Raw genomic sequence first — 14,494 nt, forward strand, 5'->3', positions numbered from 1 at the left:
AGCCTCTTCGGAAGGAAGTCCAGATGGTCGTTCCGCGGTTCAGCCGCTCAGTGGATTTGCATATTATGCTTTTATTACTATAGATATTTTAACAACAGCGTTCTAGGCTTCTGTTCTTTAACTGGAAGTTTAATTTAGACATAAAGGAAGTAAGTTTACGGATTGTAAAATAGTTCATCTGACCCCCCATGAACACAGAAGCATCCTAGGGTACCCTTCTGAGTGGCAGGATGTGTGACAGCTCAGGGCAGGGCTGTCTGAGCCCTATCGGTGCTAGATGTGTTTTCACCTTCAAGTCACCTTGGAAGGCTGTTTTGAAGAGAAAATCGTTTGGTAGTTGAGTTAGTGGTTGAAGGTAGACATTAAGCAGACCCCTGACTGCCTTTACAGAGGAAGTGTTGAGGGCTTTTGGACCCCTGGGATAAGCCGCTGAAGAGGGAAGGGAACCATGAAAGGGTTGTCACCATGACAAGGCCTGGTCAGATTGGCCGTGGGGTGGAGGATGGAGAGGTTGGTTGGGTGGCGGGAGGTCCAGGTTGGAAGTGGGAGGAAGCGATGAGGGATTATTGCACAATCTGAGGACCAGATGGTAATGACCTGAACTGGGACACGAACAGTTAGGATTTGGAGAACTGAACCGATTCTAAACATTACAAGCAGGAACAGCTGTGTCTTCAGTGATGGCTCACTTGTGGAGAAGAGGACAGCGATGAGGGGAAACTCTGGTCAGGGGCAAAGACAGGACCATGGGGCTACTCTCTAAAATAATGAAGACAAGAGGAGACCAGCCAGTGTGGCTCAGTGGTTGAGCATTGGCCTATGACCCAGGATTGCAGTTCAATTCCCGGTCAGGGCACATGCCCAGGTTGCGGGCTCCATCCCCAGTGTGGGGCGTGCAGGAGGCAGCTGATCAATGATTCTCTCTCATCATTGATCTATCATTCCCTCTTATTTCCTCTCTGAAGTCAATAAAAAGATATATACACACACAGAGATATATACTGAGTGGCCAGATTCTTATGATCTCTGAACGCATAATAATCTGTCCACTCAGAGTGTGTGTGTGTGTGTGTGTGTGTTAGAGGCCCAATGCATGAATTTGTACATGGGTGGGGTCCAGCCAGCCTGGCCAGGGGGAGGGGACATGGGCAGTTGGCCGGCCTGCCTGCTGGTCAAACTCCTGGTCGAGGGGACAATTGTATATTAGCATTTTATTGCATAGGATACCTCTAAACTTGAAATAACCCATATCACAGATCAATAGATGTAGTAGTTATCCAATAGTATTCAGCAATAAAAAAATCAAGTACTAGTATTCACATAAGCATTACTGTTGAATCTCAAAATAATTGCATAACAGGGAGGAAACCAGTACTTGTTAAAGTATACCAAATAGTGCCTATAAAACTATGAACAATATGAACTATTCTATTCTAAAGGAAGGGAAATCAATGACTGTGGAGGGCCAAGAAAGGCAGAAAGAGAGATAATGAAAGGGCTGGAGGAAAATATAGGATGTGGCAAAAGTAGGCTTAGAGTTGTTGGTAAGGAAAAATAATAATAATACAAGAACAAACTTTTCCTCAGCCAGTGTCCTCAGTTGGTTGGGTGTCATCCCATTCACCGAAAGGTCTCCGGTTTGATTCTACTTGTACATTTTCTTTTATAGCCTTAGGCAGCAATACAAAATAAGCCAATAATGGCAAATACAGTGGTGCCTCGCATAAAGAACGCCTCGCACAGCGAACGCTGCACACAACGAACTTCATTTCATGATTCATACAATGAACTTCGTTTCACACAACGAAGTCGCCCGAGCTTCCACGACCGCTTTGCCCGAGCTTCCACGACTGCTTCGCCCGAGCTTCCACGATCGCTGCCGATGTATTGCATCCTTCCGCGCAGGCACTGCAGGCAGTCGTTAGTCACTGCGCTTAACTTAAGCACGTATCGAGGCAATCGTTCTTCATTACGAATTAAATCACGCACGTATCACGGCAGTCGTCCTTTTAAGTTAAACTCAATATTTTTTTTATATCATGATGTATCTAAATAAAAATAATAACAAAAAATTTATCTTTTTTTATGTCATCTTAGCATATCAATATTTTATGCTACAGAACGAATTATTTTTTTTAACATGTATTGTTATGGGAAAACGCGTTTCACATAACGAACTTTTCGCATAACAAACTTGCTCCTGGAACGAATTAAGTTCGTTGTGTGAGGCACCACTGTAGTGATATCTACAATACTATCAGGCTGTGCCTTCCAAAGCACAGAAACTTTGGGACCCCAACATTACCTTTCCATGCTGACAGATCACAACGTTCCTTTCAAATAATCCCAGGCAGTGAATAGAACCAACAAACTAAAGGTACAAAAGAAATTTTTTTTTTATAAAAAACATAAATGGGAGCAGAGGACATTGAATAATTTGCAAGTTGAATTAGAACTAAAAACAATTCATCACAGCATAATGCAAGAGCCAAAGTACCCCTGACAGAGGCAGCACTTCTTAATGAAGGACATGTGCTCTGGATGAACCCTGGGTCAGTTCCAATCCCTAGCCAAAGATAAAGGAATGAATGTCCTGCCAAAACCAGTTTGGCTCAGTGGTAGAGCGTCGGTCTGCGGACTGAAAGGTTCCAGGTTCGATTCTGGTCAAGGGCATGTACATTGGTTGCGGGCACATCCCCGGTAGGGGGTGTGCAAGAGGCAGCTGGTCGATGTTTCTCTCTCATCGACGTTTCTAGCTCTCTACCATCCCTCTCTCCTTCTCTCTGTGAAAAATCAATAAAAAAAATATATATTATTAAAAAAAGAAAAGCAATGTCCTGTTAAGAGCTCAGAATAATCATAATTTCCCCCAGCACAAGTGAGAACACAAAATTCACTTCCCCTAAGCACACAGCTGTTATGAACGATGCACATTTTTCATGTAGTAGAAGTGAAATTGTTTCAGCCACAAATACCCAGAGGGACATCAATGGGGTATTAGGACTGGGCAGGTTGACAAATGTAGATCCTTCAAGTCTCAGCTGTACCTGAAGAGTATGAGAAACTAGCAGAGTACAGTAGGTACCTGAGTTACATTGGAGATTTGTTCAACATAATGTGATTTAAAAATATATATATTTTTATTGATTTCAGAGGGGAAGAGAGGAGAGAGAGATAGAAACATCAATGATGAGAGAGAATCATCGACTGGCTGCCTCCTGCACGCCCCCCTCTGGTGATCAAGCCCGCAACCCAGACAGGTGCCCCTGGCTAGAATCAGACCTGGGACCCTTCAGTCCACAGGCTGACGCTCTATCTGCTGAGCCAAGATGGCTAGGGCCCATAAAGCGATTTTTGCTGTAGGTTGGAACCCACCTACATCACTCACATGGAGCACACACCCAGCAGTAATGAAATAAAATCGTAAAAAAAAAACCAAAAAAAAATTAAAGAAAAATAACAATTCCTGACGTTTACTTATGGTAAATAAAAAATAGAAAACATAAATCACATATGTACATAGTCAAAATGACGAAACGTTTTGTATAAATACTGTAAATGGGAGATGGCGATGTAACCACAAAACAACGTATGTCGAGTGTGACGTAACTCGAGAACCGCGCGTATATCTTTCTATAAAAGGAGTTTATATTCAGTAAATGGGACACCCAAAATATCTCCTTCGGTGTTGCCATTCTGAGTGGAGAAAGATAAAAAGATACGATCTGGAAATTTAAGGCTTTTCTCCAGTGTGAATTCTCAGGTGCCTAATCAGGCTGTGTTTCTGGCTAAAATATTTCTTACATAAACTACAGGCAAAGGGCTTTTCGCCAGTGTGGACTCTGTGGTGCTGAATGAGGTTAGAGCTTTGGCTGAAGGACTTCCCGCAGTCACTGCACTGGTATGGCTTCTCTCCGGTGTGGACTCTCTGGTGCTGAATGAGGTTAGAGCTTTGGCTGAAGGACTTCCCACAGTCACTGCACTCGTATGGCTTTTCTCCGGTGTGGACTCTCTGGTGCTCGGTGAGGCTGCAGAACTGCATGAAGGACTTCCCGCAACGACTGCACGCGTACGGCTTCTCTCTCGTGTGGACCCTGTGGTGCTTGAGGAGGGCAGAGCTCTGGCTGAAGGATTTCCCACAGTCGCCGCATGCGTACGGCTTTTCCCTAGTGTGAACTCGGCGGTGCTTGAGGAGGTTGGAGCTGTGACTGAAGGACTTCCCGCATTCGCGGCACTGGTACGGCTTCTCCCCCAGGTGGACTCTCTGGTGCTCGGTGAGGGCAAAGACCTGCCGGAAGGACTTCCCACAGTGGCTGCACTCGTATGGCTTTTCCCCGGTGTGAACTCGGTGGTGTTTGATGAGGGTGGAGACCAGACTGAAGGACTTCCCACAGTCCCTGCAGGCGTAGGGCTTCTCCCCGGTGTGGACTCTGAGGTGTTTGACGAGGGTGCAGTTCTGGCTGAAGGCCTTCCCGCAGTCACCGCAGGCATAGGGCTTTTCTCCAGTGTGGACCCTGTGGTGCTGGATGAGGTTGTAGTTCTGACGGAAGGACTTCCCACAATCACCACATTGGTATGGCTTTTCTCCACGGTCAACTCTCTTCTGATTAAAGACGTCATCGCTGCACCCAAGTGATTTCCCACACTCACTGAACCCAAAAGACGGTTCTCCAGGGTGAACTCCATGGAGTTCAGTGTGGAAAGAGCTTTGCTGGGAGGGCCTCCCACAGTCGGCATTCTCGTAGGACGCTGCTCCAGTGTGAACTCGCTGGTGTTCAGTAAAGTTAAGGATACACCTGAAAACCTTCCCACATTTGTGACACTCGTATTTCACGTCACCGGAGAAGGCAGCCTCGTGTTGAACATGTTTATGTCTGTGGCTTGCAGCATTTTCATAGCTGCTCCACTGGCGATGACTTTTTACGCTGTGAGATTTCTGTGAAATCTCGCTGCCACTGTGAGGCTCCTCGGGGTTAAGGGATGCCTGGGGCTGCAACAGTCCTGAGCTGGCTGGCCAACCTTTCCCAGCCTCCCTAGTGATTGAAGGCACCCCTGACAAATAGAAGCTGCACCTGGTCTCAAAAAAGTCCATGTCCATAGCTTCTTTCCACGGCTTCTCTCCACTGGTATCCCTCTGTTGCTGGTGATGGTTTGCATTGGAACAGGTGTCTCTCACACATGTGTCACTGAAGGAGGCTTTCTGCTCAATGTGTGCTGCTTGTGACTCCGTCAGGTGCAGAATATCTTTGAACACTGAGAAACACCGCTGACAGACATGGGTCCTCTGGGCTGGTGGGGCTGTCTTAGAAGCCGTGAATTCTGACTCCACTTGTACAGTAACAGTCTCATCAGAACATTCCTCCTCCTCTTCGGTTTTATGCCAACAACCTGAAAACAGAGAAAGGGTGAGGAAGTAAATGTTGACGGTGGTGACAGGGAAGTTCCATTACAAAAATGTGTTGCTCACATTAGCTTGGCTTCATGCAACTGGATGAAAATAAAAGATCCGCAGGAAGGATTTTACAAGATGAAGCTATGAGGTTCTGGGCTGCTGAAGTTCAAAAACAAGGAGGACCTCAAACAAAATGTAATACATGCATGACAAGTGCCACGTGGAACAGAAGAGGTATCACAGATTCCTTCTTTTGCTAACAGAATTCAGCAGGGCTTGTGTGCTGGTGACATGGGTAAGCAGTGCAGAATGTTAGTTACTAAGGGAGTGAAGATGGTGGCTAGCAGGATGGCTGTGAGGGAGCGAAAGGGAAGTGTGTGGATATGTGTGTGTGTGTGTGTGTGTGTAAGTGAGGGGCAGTTAGATCCTCCAGAAGTCTCTGGAGCCAGAAGTCTTGGCTCCCTTAGAAGGGGAACCTTTGATACTGATGTATGCACTCCTGGGTGGCCAATTCTGGCTCTTGAAGAGGACAGCTGCTGAGAGTAGGAGCCCATCCTTACCACTCAGACTGGCCTCAAACACCACCTGCAACCCTATAGTCAGTCCATCCAAAGACCTGCTATCTCAGCTGCAAATGCACAAACACCAGGACTCCAGCTTTCCTTCAAAACATTTCACTCCAAATCTACGGAAAATACATTCTTTTCAAGTGCACATGGTACATCTTCAAAGACAGACCACATAGTGAGACACAGGCAAAGTCTCTTCAAATTCAAGAATATTGATATATCAATCATCTTCTCGGATTATAATGGCATAATATTAGAAAAAAGCTACAGTAAAAACAATGACATATTCAAACACTTAGAGGCAATATAACATGTTATTAAACAATGGCTGGGTTACCAAAGAAATCAAAGGAGAAGTTAAAAACATCCTGGAAATAAATGACAATGAAAACACAACAATCCAAAATCTACGGGACACAGTGAAAGCATTCCTGACAGGGAAGTTCATAGCATTACAGGCCAAGCTAAAAAAAAAAACCCAAGAAAAATTGGTAATAAATTATCTAACTCTATAACTTAAAGTAGGGGTGTCAAACTCAATCAGAGAAGGGGCCAAAATCTAAAATTCAGCCTAAATCACGGGCCGAATGGTTTACTGAACAGTCATAAACTGTCATTGTGATGGAAATGCAGCGGAGTGCAGTGATTACAGCGCGGTGCGGGCCACATTGCAAGGCCTGGCAGGACGGATTTGGCCTGCGGGCCTTGTGTTTGACACATGTGACTTAAAGAATTAGAAAGAGAGCAACAAGAAAAGCCCAGGGTGAACAAAAGGAAGGAAATAATAAAGATCAAAGCAGAAATAAATGAGATAGGAAACAACAACAACAACAACAACAAAAATACAATAGATCAATAAAACCAAGAGCTGATTCTTTGAAAGGATAAACAAGAGGGATGCACCTCTAGCCAGATTCACCAAGAAGCAAATAGAGTGGACCCAGATTAAAAATAAATCAGAAATGAAAGAGGTGAAATAACAACAGACCCCACAGAAATATAAAGGATTGGTAAATACACACACACAAAAAGAACACACTAGGACAACTCTAATCCAATAACTGGTCAACTGAGAAGAAATGGGCATATTCTTCAAAGTGGATAAAGGGCTTAAACGTAAGATTGGAAACCATAAAAATCTTAGAAGAATCCATACACAGCAAAATATGAGACATATGTCATTGCAATACCTTTACTGACACAGCTCCTAGGGCAATGGAAACTAAGGAGAAAATAAACAAATGGGGCTATATGAAAATAAAAAACTTCTGCACAGCAAAAGAAACCATAAAAAAACAACAAGAAATCCCACCGCATGGGAGAATATATTTGCCAATGTTGTTTCCCATAAGTGTTTAATCTCCAATTTTTACAGGGAACTCATACAATTTAACAAAAGGAAGATAAACAATCCAATCAAAAATGGGCAAAGGACTTAAATAGACACTTTTTGAAAGTGTACATACAGAAGGCAAAGAGAGATATGAAAACATGCTCAAAGTCACTAATCATCCAATAGGTGCAAATCAAAATAATGAGATACCATCTCACATCTGTCAGATTGGCTATCTTCAACAATCGACAGATGACAAGTGCTGGAGAGGATGTGGGGAAACAGGGGCCCTCATGAACTGCTGGTGGGAATGCAGACTGGTGCAGCCGCTGTGGAGAACAGTATGGAGTTTCCTCAAAAAGTTTAAAATGGATCTCCCATTTGACCCAGTGATCCCACTTCTATGAATATATCAATATATATTCAAGAAATAAGAAACACCAATCAGAGAGGACATATGCACTCCTATGTTCATAGCAGCACAATCAACAATAGCTAAGATTTGGAAACAGCCTAAGGGCCCATCAGTAGATGAGTGAATTAAAAAACTGTGGTATATCTACAAAATGAAATACTATGCTGCTATATATAAAAAAAAGAACTATTACCATTTACAACAGCATGGATAGACATGGAGAGCATTATGCAAAGCGAAATAAGCCAGTTGGAGAAAGATAAATATCACATGATCTGAATAATTTGTGGAATATAATAAAAAACATAAATTGATGAACAAAAATAGATCCAGACTCAGAGAAGCATAGAACAGAATTTCAAACCTCAGAGGGAAGGCAGGGGTAAAGGGTAGGGGAAGTAAGCGATCAACCAAAGGACTTGTATGCTTGTATTTAAGAATAACCAATGGATGCTGAAACCGGTTTGGCTCAGTGGATAGAGCATCACATCGCAGTACAGACGCAGTAGTCAGTCTGCGGACTGAAAGGTCCCAGGTTCGATTCCGGTCAAGGGCATGTACCTTGGTTGCGGGCACCTCCCCGGTAGGGGGTGTGCAGGAGGCAGCTGGTTGATGTTTCTCTCTCATTGACGTTTCTAGCTCTCTCTCCCTCTCTGTGGAAAATCAATAAAATATATTTTAAAAAAGAAAAAAAAAATAACCAATGGACACAGACACTAGGGGTTGAAGGCATATGCTGGGTGGAGGGGGTGGCCAGAGAGAGGTCAATGGGGGGTGAAAGGAGACACATGGAATATTTTATGTAATATTTTAAACAATAAAGAATTTTTAAAAAGAATGTTGGTTACATCTTCTTTCACGTATCCTATATAAATAAAAAGTCCAGGTGTCACGACCAGAACAACCGGGCCCTAGGAGGTGCCTGGACCACCTCTCGGTCCCTCCCGCCAGTGTGCAGGCTCCCGTTGCTGGATGGCCAATGGGGAACCACCGGGAGCCTGGCTGGGTGGCGGCGGCGGAGTGGGGCTGGGGACTGGTGAGTGGGCAGAAGGCAGACCTCTTGGTCCAAGGAGAGTCTCGCGAGAACTGTGCACGGTTCGTCCAAGTAAAAGACCATAACCCGGAAGAGGAAGGCATAAATGACCTTCAGCTGGAGGAAGGGTGCCGAGGGACCGCCATGCGCCCGGACACAGTCACCCTCCAGGAAGAGGAAGTTAGGCTGGGTTCTATTAAGCCGTCTAACAAGACTCATGGCTTCCCAACACGTCCTGTGCTCTCTGAGGCTGTGGGCGTGAGGGGTGTCTGGTGAGTCCATGGCTCACGGGGTCTCTACAGAGCTCAGCACTTACACCCACAGCACATACGGTTAAGAAAGTGGGTAAAACTGGCAGAGCCCCTGGTTTGTTTATTTTGTTTATTTAAAAAAAAAATATATATATATTTTATTGATTTTTTACAGAGAGGAAGGGAGAGGGATAAAGAGTCAAAAACATCGATGAGAGAGAAACATCCATCAGCTGCCTCTTGCACCCCTCCTCCCCCACCCCACTGGGGACATGCCCGCAACCAAGGCACATGCCCTTGACCGGAATCGAACCCGGGACCCTTCAGTCCACAGGCCGACGCTCTGACCACTGAGCCACACCGGTTTCGGCCAGAGCCCCTGGATTGGCTGTGGGAGAGAGAACGTTACGTCTGGAGAACAAAGGAAGAGAGGCCGTCACCTCAGGACAGGGTGAGAACGTGAAGGTCTTACCGACAGACGACACAAGTGCAAACGCTTCCAGCATCGCATCGCAGTACAGACGTCTCTGAGCCTCACCCAGGAGCCCCCACTCCTCCTGAGAGAAGCCAATGGCCACGTCCTCAAAGTTCACATCCTGTATGAATGGGGACAGTACAGGCCATGATCAGCATCTCAATTATTTTATGTTTGTCACATTCCCCATCCTCCACAAACATCCCTCCACTGCCTTCATCAGAGGAGGTATCAGGCCTCTGTCCCATCAAAGCAACTCTCTCCTTGTATTCCAGGCCTCCCCTGATAGTGTGTCTTCCCACCACAATGAAGACTGAGGAGCCGAAACCGGTGTGGCTCAGTGGATAGAGCGTCAGCCTGCGGACTGGAAGGTCCCAGGTTCGATTCCGGTCAAGGGCATGTACCTTGGTTGCGGGCACATCCCGGTAGGGGGTGTGCAAGAGGCAGTTGATCGATGTTTCTCTCTCATCGATGTTTCTAACTCTCTATCCCTCTCCCTTCCTCTCTGTAAAAAAAAAAAAAAAAAAAAAAAAAAAATCAATAAAATATATTTTTAAAAATAAATAAATAAAGGCTGAGGAGCAGAGAGAAGATAACTGATCTCTGGGCCACCCATAGAGGACACACTGCCTCTTGTCAATACAGATGATGCCCACAAAATAGCGGAGGAAGAGATGCTGGCCATAGAGGAAGTGTGAGTCACGTGACACCGGTATCACCTGGCGTTCCCACCACAGTGCCCCAGATGGTCCCTCCAGGACTCAGAAAGGCGTTCATCACACACCAGCCTCTGGAACTCACGCCCAGGATGCTCACTCTATCCCTTTGCACTGCCTGTCACGTGGTTCTTGGAAACATGGTCCTCTCACACACCTCTTTCCCAGAGTTCCATCTTCAGAGACAACACAGATAGGCCATTTTTTCCCCCCCCTAATTGCCTTCTTTTCCAAAATTCTATCTCTCCATTCTTTTCTTTTCTTTCTTCTTCTTCTTCTTTTTTTTTTTTTTTTTTTAATATTTTATTGATTTTTTTACAGAGAGGAAGAGAGAGGGATAGTTAGAAACATCGATGAGAGAGAATTATCGACCGGCTGCCTCCTGCACACCTCCCACTGGGGATGTGCCTGCAACCAAGGTACATGCCCTTCACCGGAATCGAACCCGGGACCTTTCAGTCCTCAGGCTGACGCTCTATCCACTGAGCCAAACCGGTTTCGGCTAACTCACCATTCTGTAACATATTTGTCTCCTACCTTCTGCCTTCCTGATGCCAGTGGAGATTTTCAAGCCCAGTCTACATGGATGTATGCTATCGTGTTTCTCATGATCACGGTATCCGCCCTCAACAAAATCTGACAGGTGTGCACATACATGACACCTGTAGCATGACAACACCCCTATTTACAGACAATGACACTAAAATTCCACCTATGATGTCATCCGGCCACCACCAAAAAAATGAATTCACATTTCATTCACTATTAAATCAATTTCTAAGGCCCTGTGGCCATGCTCTCTCCAAGGGCACGCCAGTCTTTCTCCCATGCCTCTCTCACACCTGCACTCCCACAGCCCCAGCCTCCAGAGTCATCTCATTGACTTCCTACTGATGACTCAGCATGTGTGGCCCACAGAATGAATGCCTGGCAAACTCAATCGGGAGGAAGTATTTAAAAAAAATATATATATTTAGAGAGGAAGGGAGAGGGATAGAGAGTTAGAAACATCGATGACAGAGAATCATCATCAATCAGCTGCCTCTTGCGTGTGCACCAACCTACTGGGGATGTGCCCGCAAGCAAGGTACATGCCCTTGACCAGAATCGAACCTGGGACCCTTCAGTCCGCAGGCCGACGCTCTATCCACTGAGCCACACCGGTTTCGGCCCAATCATCAGTCTTTACTTGTTCCTGTAACCCACCGTATCGGACACAAAAGGGCAGTTCCCATAATCCCTCTCCTCATGACCCTTTGGGCATCACAGCAGAGGCTGGACCTGGCACAGAGGAGGGGGGGGGGCCCTAACCACTGCTCCATCCTCTTTGGGAATCCTGTCTCAGGCCCCACTAGAAAGCTCTGGGTGCCAGCAAGGGGCAAACCTGGGAAACAAGAACCTGTCCCCCAGGGGAACCTCCCCTCCCTTGGCCAGTAACCAGGCGGGCAGCGGAGGCCCCCATCCTCTCCTCCCCCAGGTCACACCGGGCCTCAGCTGCATGTCCGCTCCAGGCCCAGAAGAGCAGCCACAGCGGACAAGGGGCGCTGTGCGGCCTCAGCACCAGCCTCCGCCTCCCAGGTCCCTCCCAGGGCCGTCTCCGGGCCATTAATTCCTAATTCTCCACCCTTTTGGTTCCCGTGTGCTCCCCTGGACCCTAACACCCACGGCCCCAGCTTCTGCAAAACCCACACCGCATGTCTGTGTTGCCTTTAGATTAAGGTGACCAGACATCCCCATTTCTAACAATTTGTCCCGCGTCCCCCGGCGTTTTTAAAAAAAAGTCCCAATTTTTAGAAAGAATCTTTGAAATCTTTTGGACTTTTTTTTTTTTTTTTAAATACATTTTTATTGATTTCAGAGAGGAAGAGAGAGACAGAAACATCGGTGCTGAGAGAGAATCATGGATCGGCTGCTCCCAGCACGCCCCACACTGGGGATGGAGCCCACACAACCCAGGCCTGTGCCCTTGACTGGAATCGAACCCAGGACCCTTGAGTCTGCAGGCTGACGCTCCATCCACTGAGCCAAACCGGCTAGGGCTCTTTTGGAATTTTTTTAAAACGCCGCGCGGGACGCAGGACGAATTGTTTAAAAATCGGGACCGTCCCGCCAAAAGCGGGACGTCTGGGCACCTCACTTTACACCCCACACAGGCCCGGGTTCCCCATCCTCCCCGCTCGGTCCCACCACCGCCTCCTCACACGGTGGCTCTGCCGCCCCCCACCCTCCTCCCCGTCACCCCCGCGCCCCCAGGAGAGACTCACCATCCTGAGCGCGGGGCCCGGGGCGGCGGGACCGGGGAGGCCGCTCCCCAGGCGGGAGGGCTCCGGGGGGACAGGCTGCGGGGACGCTGGGAGCGGGGAGGAGCCGGGAGGCGCGGAGACGCCGATCTCCTCGGGCTGTGGGGGCTCCCGGCGCCTCAGACACGCCCCGCCCCGCAGGCAGCGGCTCCCCGGGCCTCCTCCTGCTCCCCGACCGGCGCCCTGAAGCCTGGGAATCGCTGAACAAAGACCTAGAAATGTTAAAATGACAACTGCTGGGAGGAAGGCGGAAGTCCCGCCTTCACCGGACGCACAGACACCGAAATGCCCGTTAGCCCGCCCACGTGAGCGCAGTGCCTTCTGGGTAATGTAGTTTTCTCCATGTATCTGAGATTGTTTGACCCTGAATTGGGCTGCTTTATAACATACTTCGTAGGGAAACAGGAATTAAAAAAATATATATATTTTTTAATTGATTTTTTACAGACAGGAGAGGAGAGTCAGAAACACCAATGAAAGAGAAACATCGATCAGCTGCTGCCTCCTGCACACCCCCCACTGGGGATGTGCCCGCAACCACCTTGACTGAAATCGAACCTGGGACCCCTGAATTAGCAGGCCGACGCTCTGTCCACTGAGCCACACCGGTTTTGGCTGAAACAGGAATTTTAGGGATAAACTAGGATTGGTTTAGGGGATTTTAGAAATTTTGGAAATTAAGGGGGCCAGGGAGGAAGCACAGGGCTGCAGAACAGCAGAAGGTATATTTCCATAGAATAGGGAAGCGGAAAAGCTGCCACAGGTACATTTCCCTAGAAGGAGGGAGCTGGGAGCTGCAAAAGAAATATATTCTGCAACTTCTAGGAAGTCTCCGCCAATGGACTAAAGGGGGGGGGGGGGGGGAAAGAGCTTTATTATTCCGAGAGCACCAAACCAGACTGGGCTGGGGCCTCACACAATTCGTTCCTATGGTTGCAGAGACAGACAGAAACTTCACTGTTTCCTGTACCCAGGAAGATAATAATGTACGACATGCACTTTTTTTTTTTTTTTTTTTTTTTTTTTTTTTTACAGAAGAGGACATAACAGCACCTTTTGATATACACCCTTTGGTAAGTCACCTTTTTGGTGGCCATCTATGTTACTTAGTTGCCATAATCAAGAGCAAAAATTAACCGAAACCGGTTTGTCTCAGTTGCTCAGTGGATAGAGCGTCGGCCTGCGGACTGAAAGGTCCCAGGTTCAATTCCGGTCAAGGGCATGAACCTTGGTTGCAGGCACATCCCCGGTAGGGGGTGTGCAAGAGGCAGCTGATTGATGATTCTCTGTCATCAATGTTTCTAACTCTCTATCCCTCTCTCTTCCTCTCTGTAAAAAAATCAATAAAATATATTTTAAAAAATTAAAAAGAGTCAAAATTAAAACTTTTCTATCTCTGTGACAACTTGGGACAAGGCAACTATCTATAATAATAAAAGTATAATATGAGGGGCAATGAGGCAGGCAGACAGAGGCAGTTAGGGGCGATCAGGCAGGCAGGTGAGCAGTTGGGGCAACCAGGCAGGCAGAATGGTTAGGGGCAATCAGGCAGGCAGGTGAGCAGTTGGGGCAATCAGGCAGGCAGGCAAAGGCAGTTAGGGGCGATCAGGCAGGCAGGTGAGCAGGATGAACCTCCATTGGTGGGAAATGGAGCATGCGCTGCTGCAGGAGTTCTGGGGGGTCATGACCTGGGAGTCAGCATGTGCTCCAAGAAAACTGTGACCTAGGCAGGGCCAGCCTAGTCCACTGTAATGAAGTGCTCCAGCCATTGCTCTGCCCAGAGGGGGAGAGAGCTGTCTCTGCAGAGGCTGATTCCCTCTCTGCCCAGCAGGTGGGGCTGCAGGCTGCTGAGCCAGGTGGTCCCCTGCTGGGTTACAAGTATCTTCAAGTTTAGCCACTAAAGGATGTTCTAGATATTTATCAATCCAGAGAGAGAAAGTGTCCCTCATCTTTCCTTCCTGGGTAAGCATCCCCCTGCTGCACTGAGACTGGTCTACTGCCTGCACTGCC

General features: G+C 47.2%; 1 protein-coding gene across 6 annotated transcripts in view; it reads right to left on the reverse strand.

Moving 5' to 3' along the window:
• Positions 1-14,494, reverse strand: part of LOC118706328 (zinc finger protein 551) — an 82,669-nt gene that overhangs the window by 9,891 nt on the left and 58,284 nt on the right. For 2 of the 6 annotated variants that reach the window (XM_045573471.1, XM_045573473.1), the window contains one exon: positions 3,545-5,072. In XM_045573471.1, the coding sequence (XP_045429427.1) occupies positions 3,734-5,072 (1,339 nt within the window). In that variant the 3' untranslated portion in view covers positions 3,545-3,733. Of the gene's footprint in view, positions 1-3,544; positions 5,389-9,465; positions 9,590-12,448; positions 12,765-14,494 lie in introns of those variants that run through there. The other 4 variants (XM_045573470.1, XM_045573472.1, XM_045573469.1 and 1 more) reach the window with 3 other exon arrangements.

Source organism: Pipistrellus kuhlii, unplaced genomic scaffold, assembly GCF_014108245.1.
Source record: "Pipistrellus kuhlii isolate mPipKuh1 unplaced genomic scaffold, mPipKuh1.p scaffold_m20_p_50, whole genome shotgun sequence".
NCBI classification, from domain to species: domain Eukaryota; kingdom Metazoa; phylum Chordata; class Mammalia; order Chiroptera; family Vespertilionidae; genus Pipistrellus; species Pipistrellus kuhlii.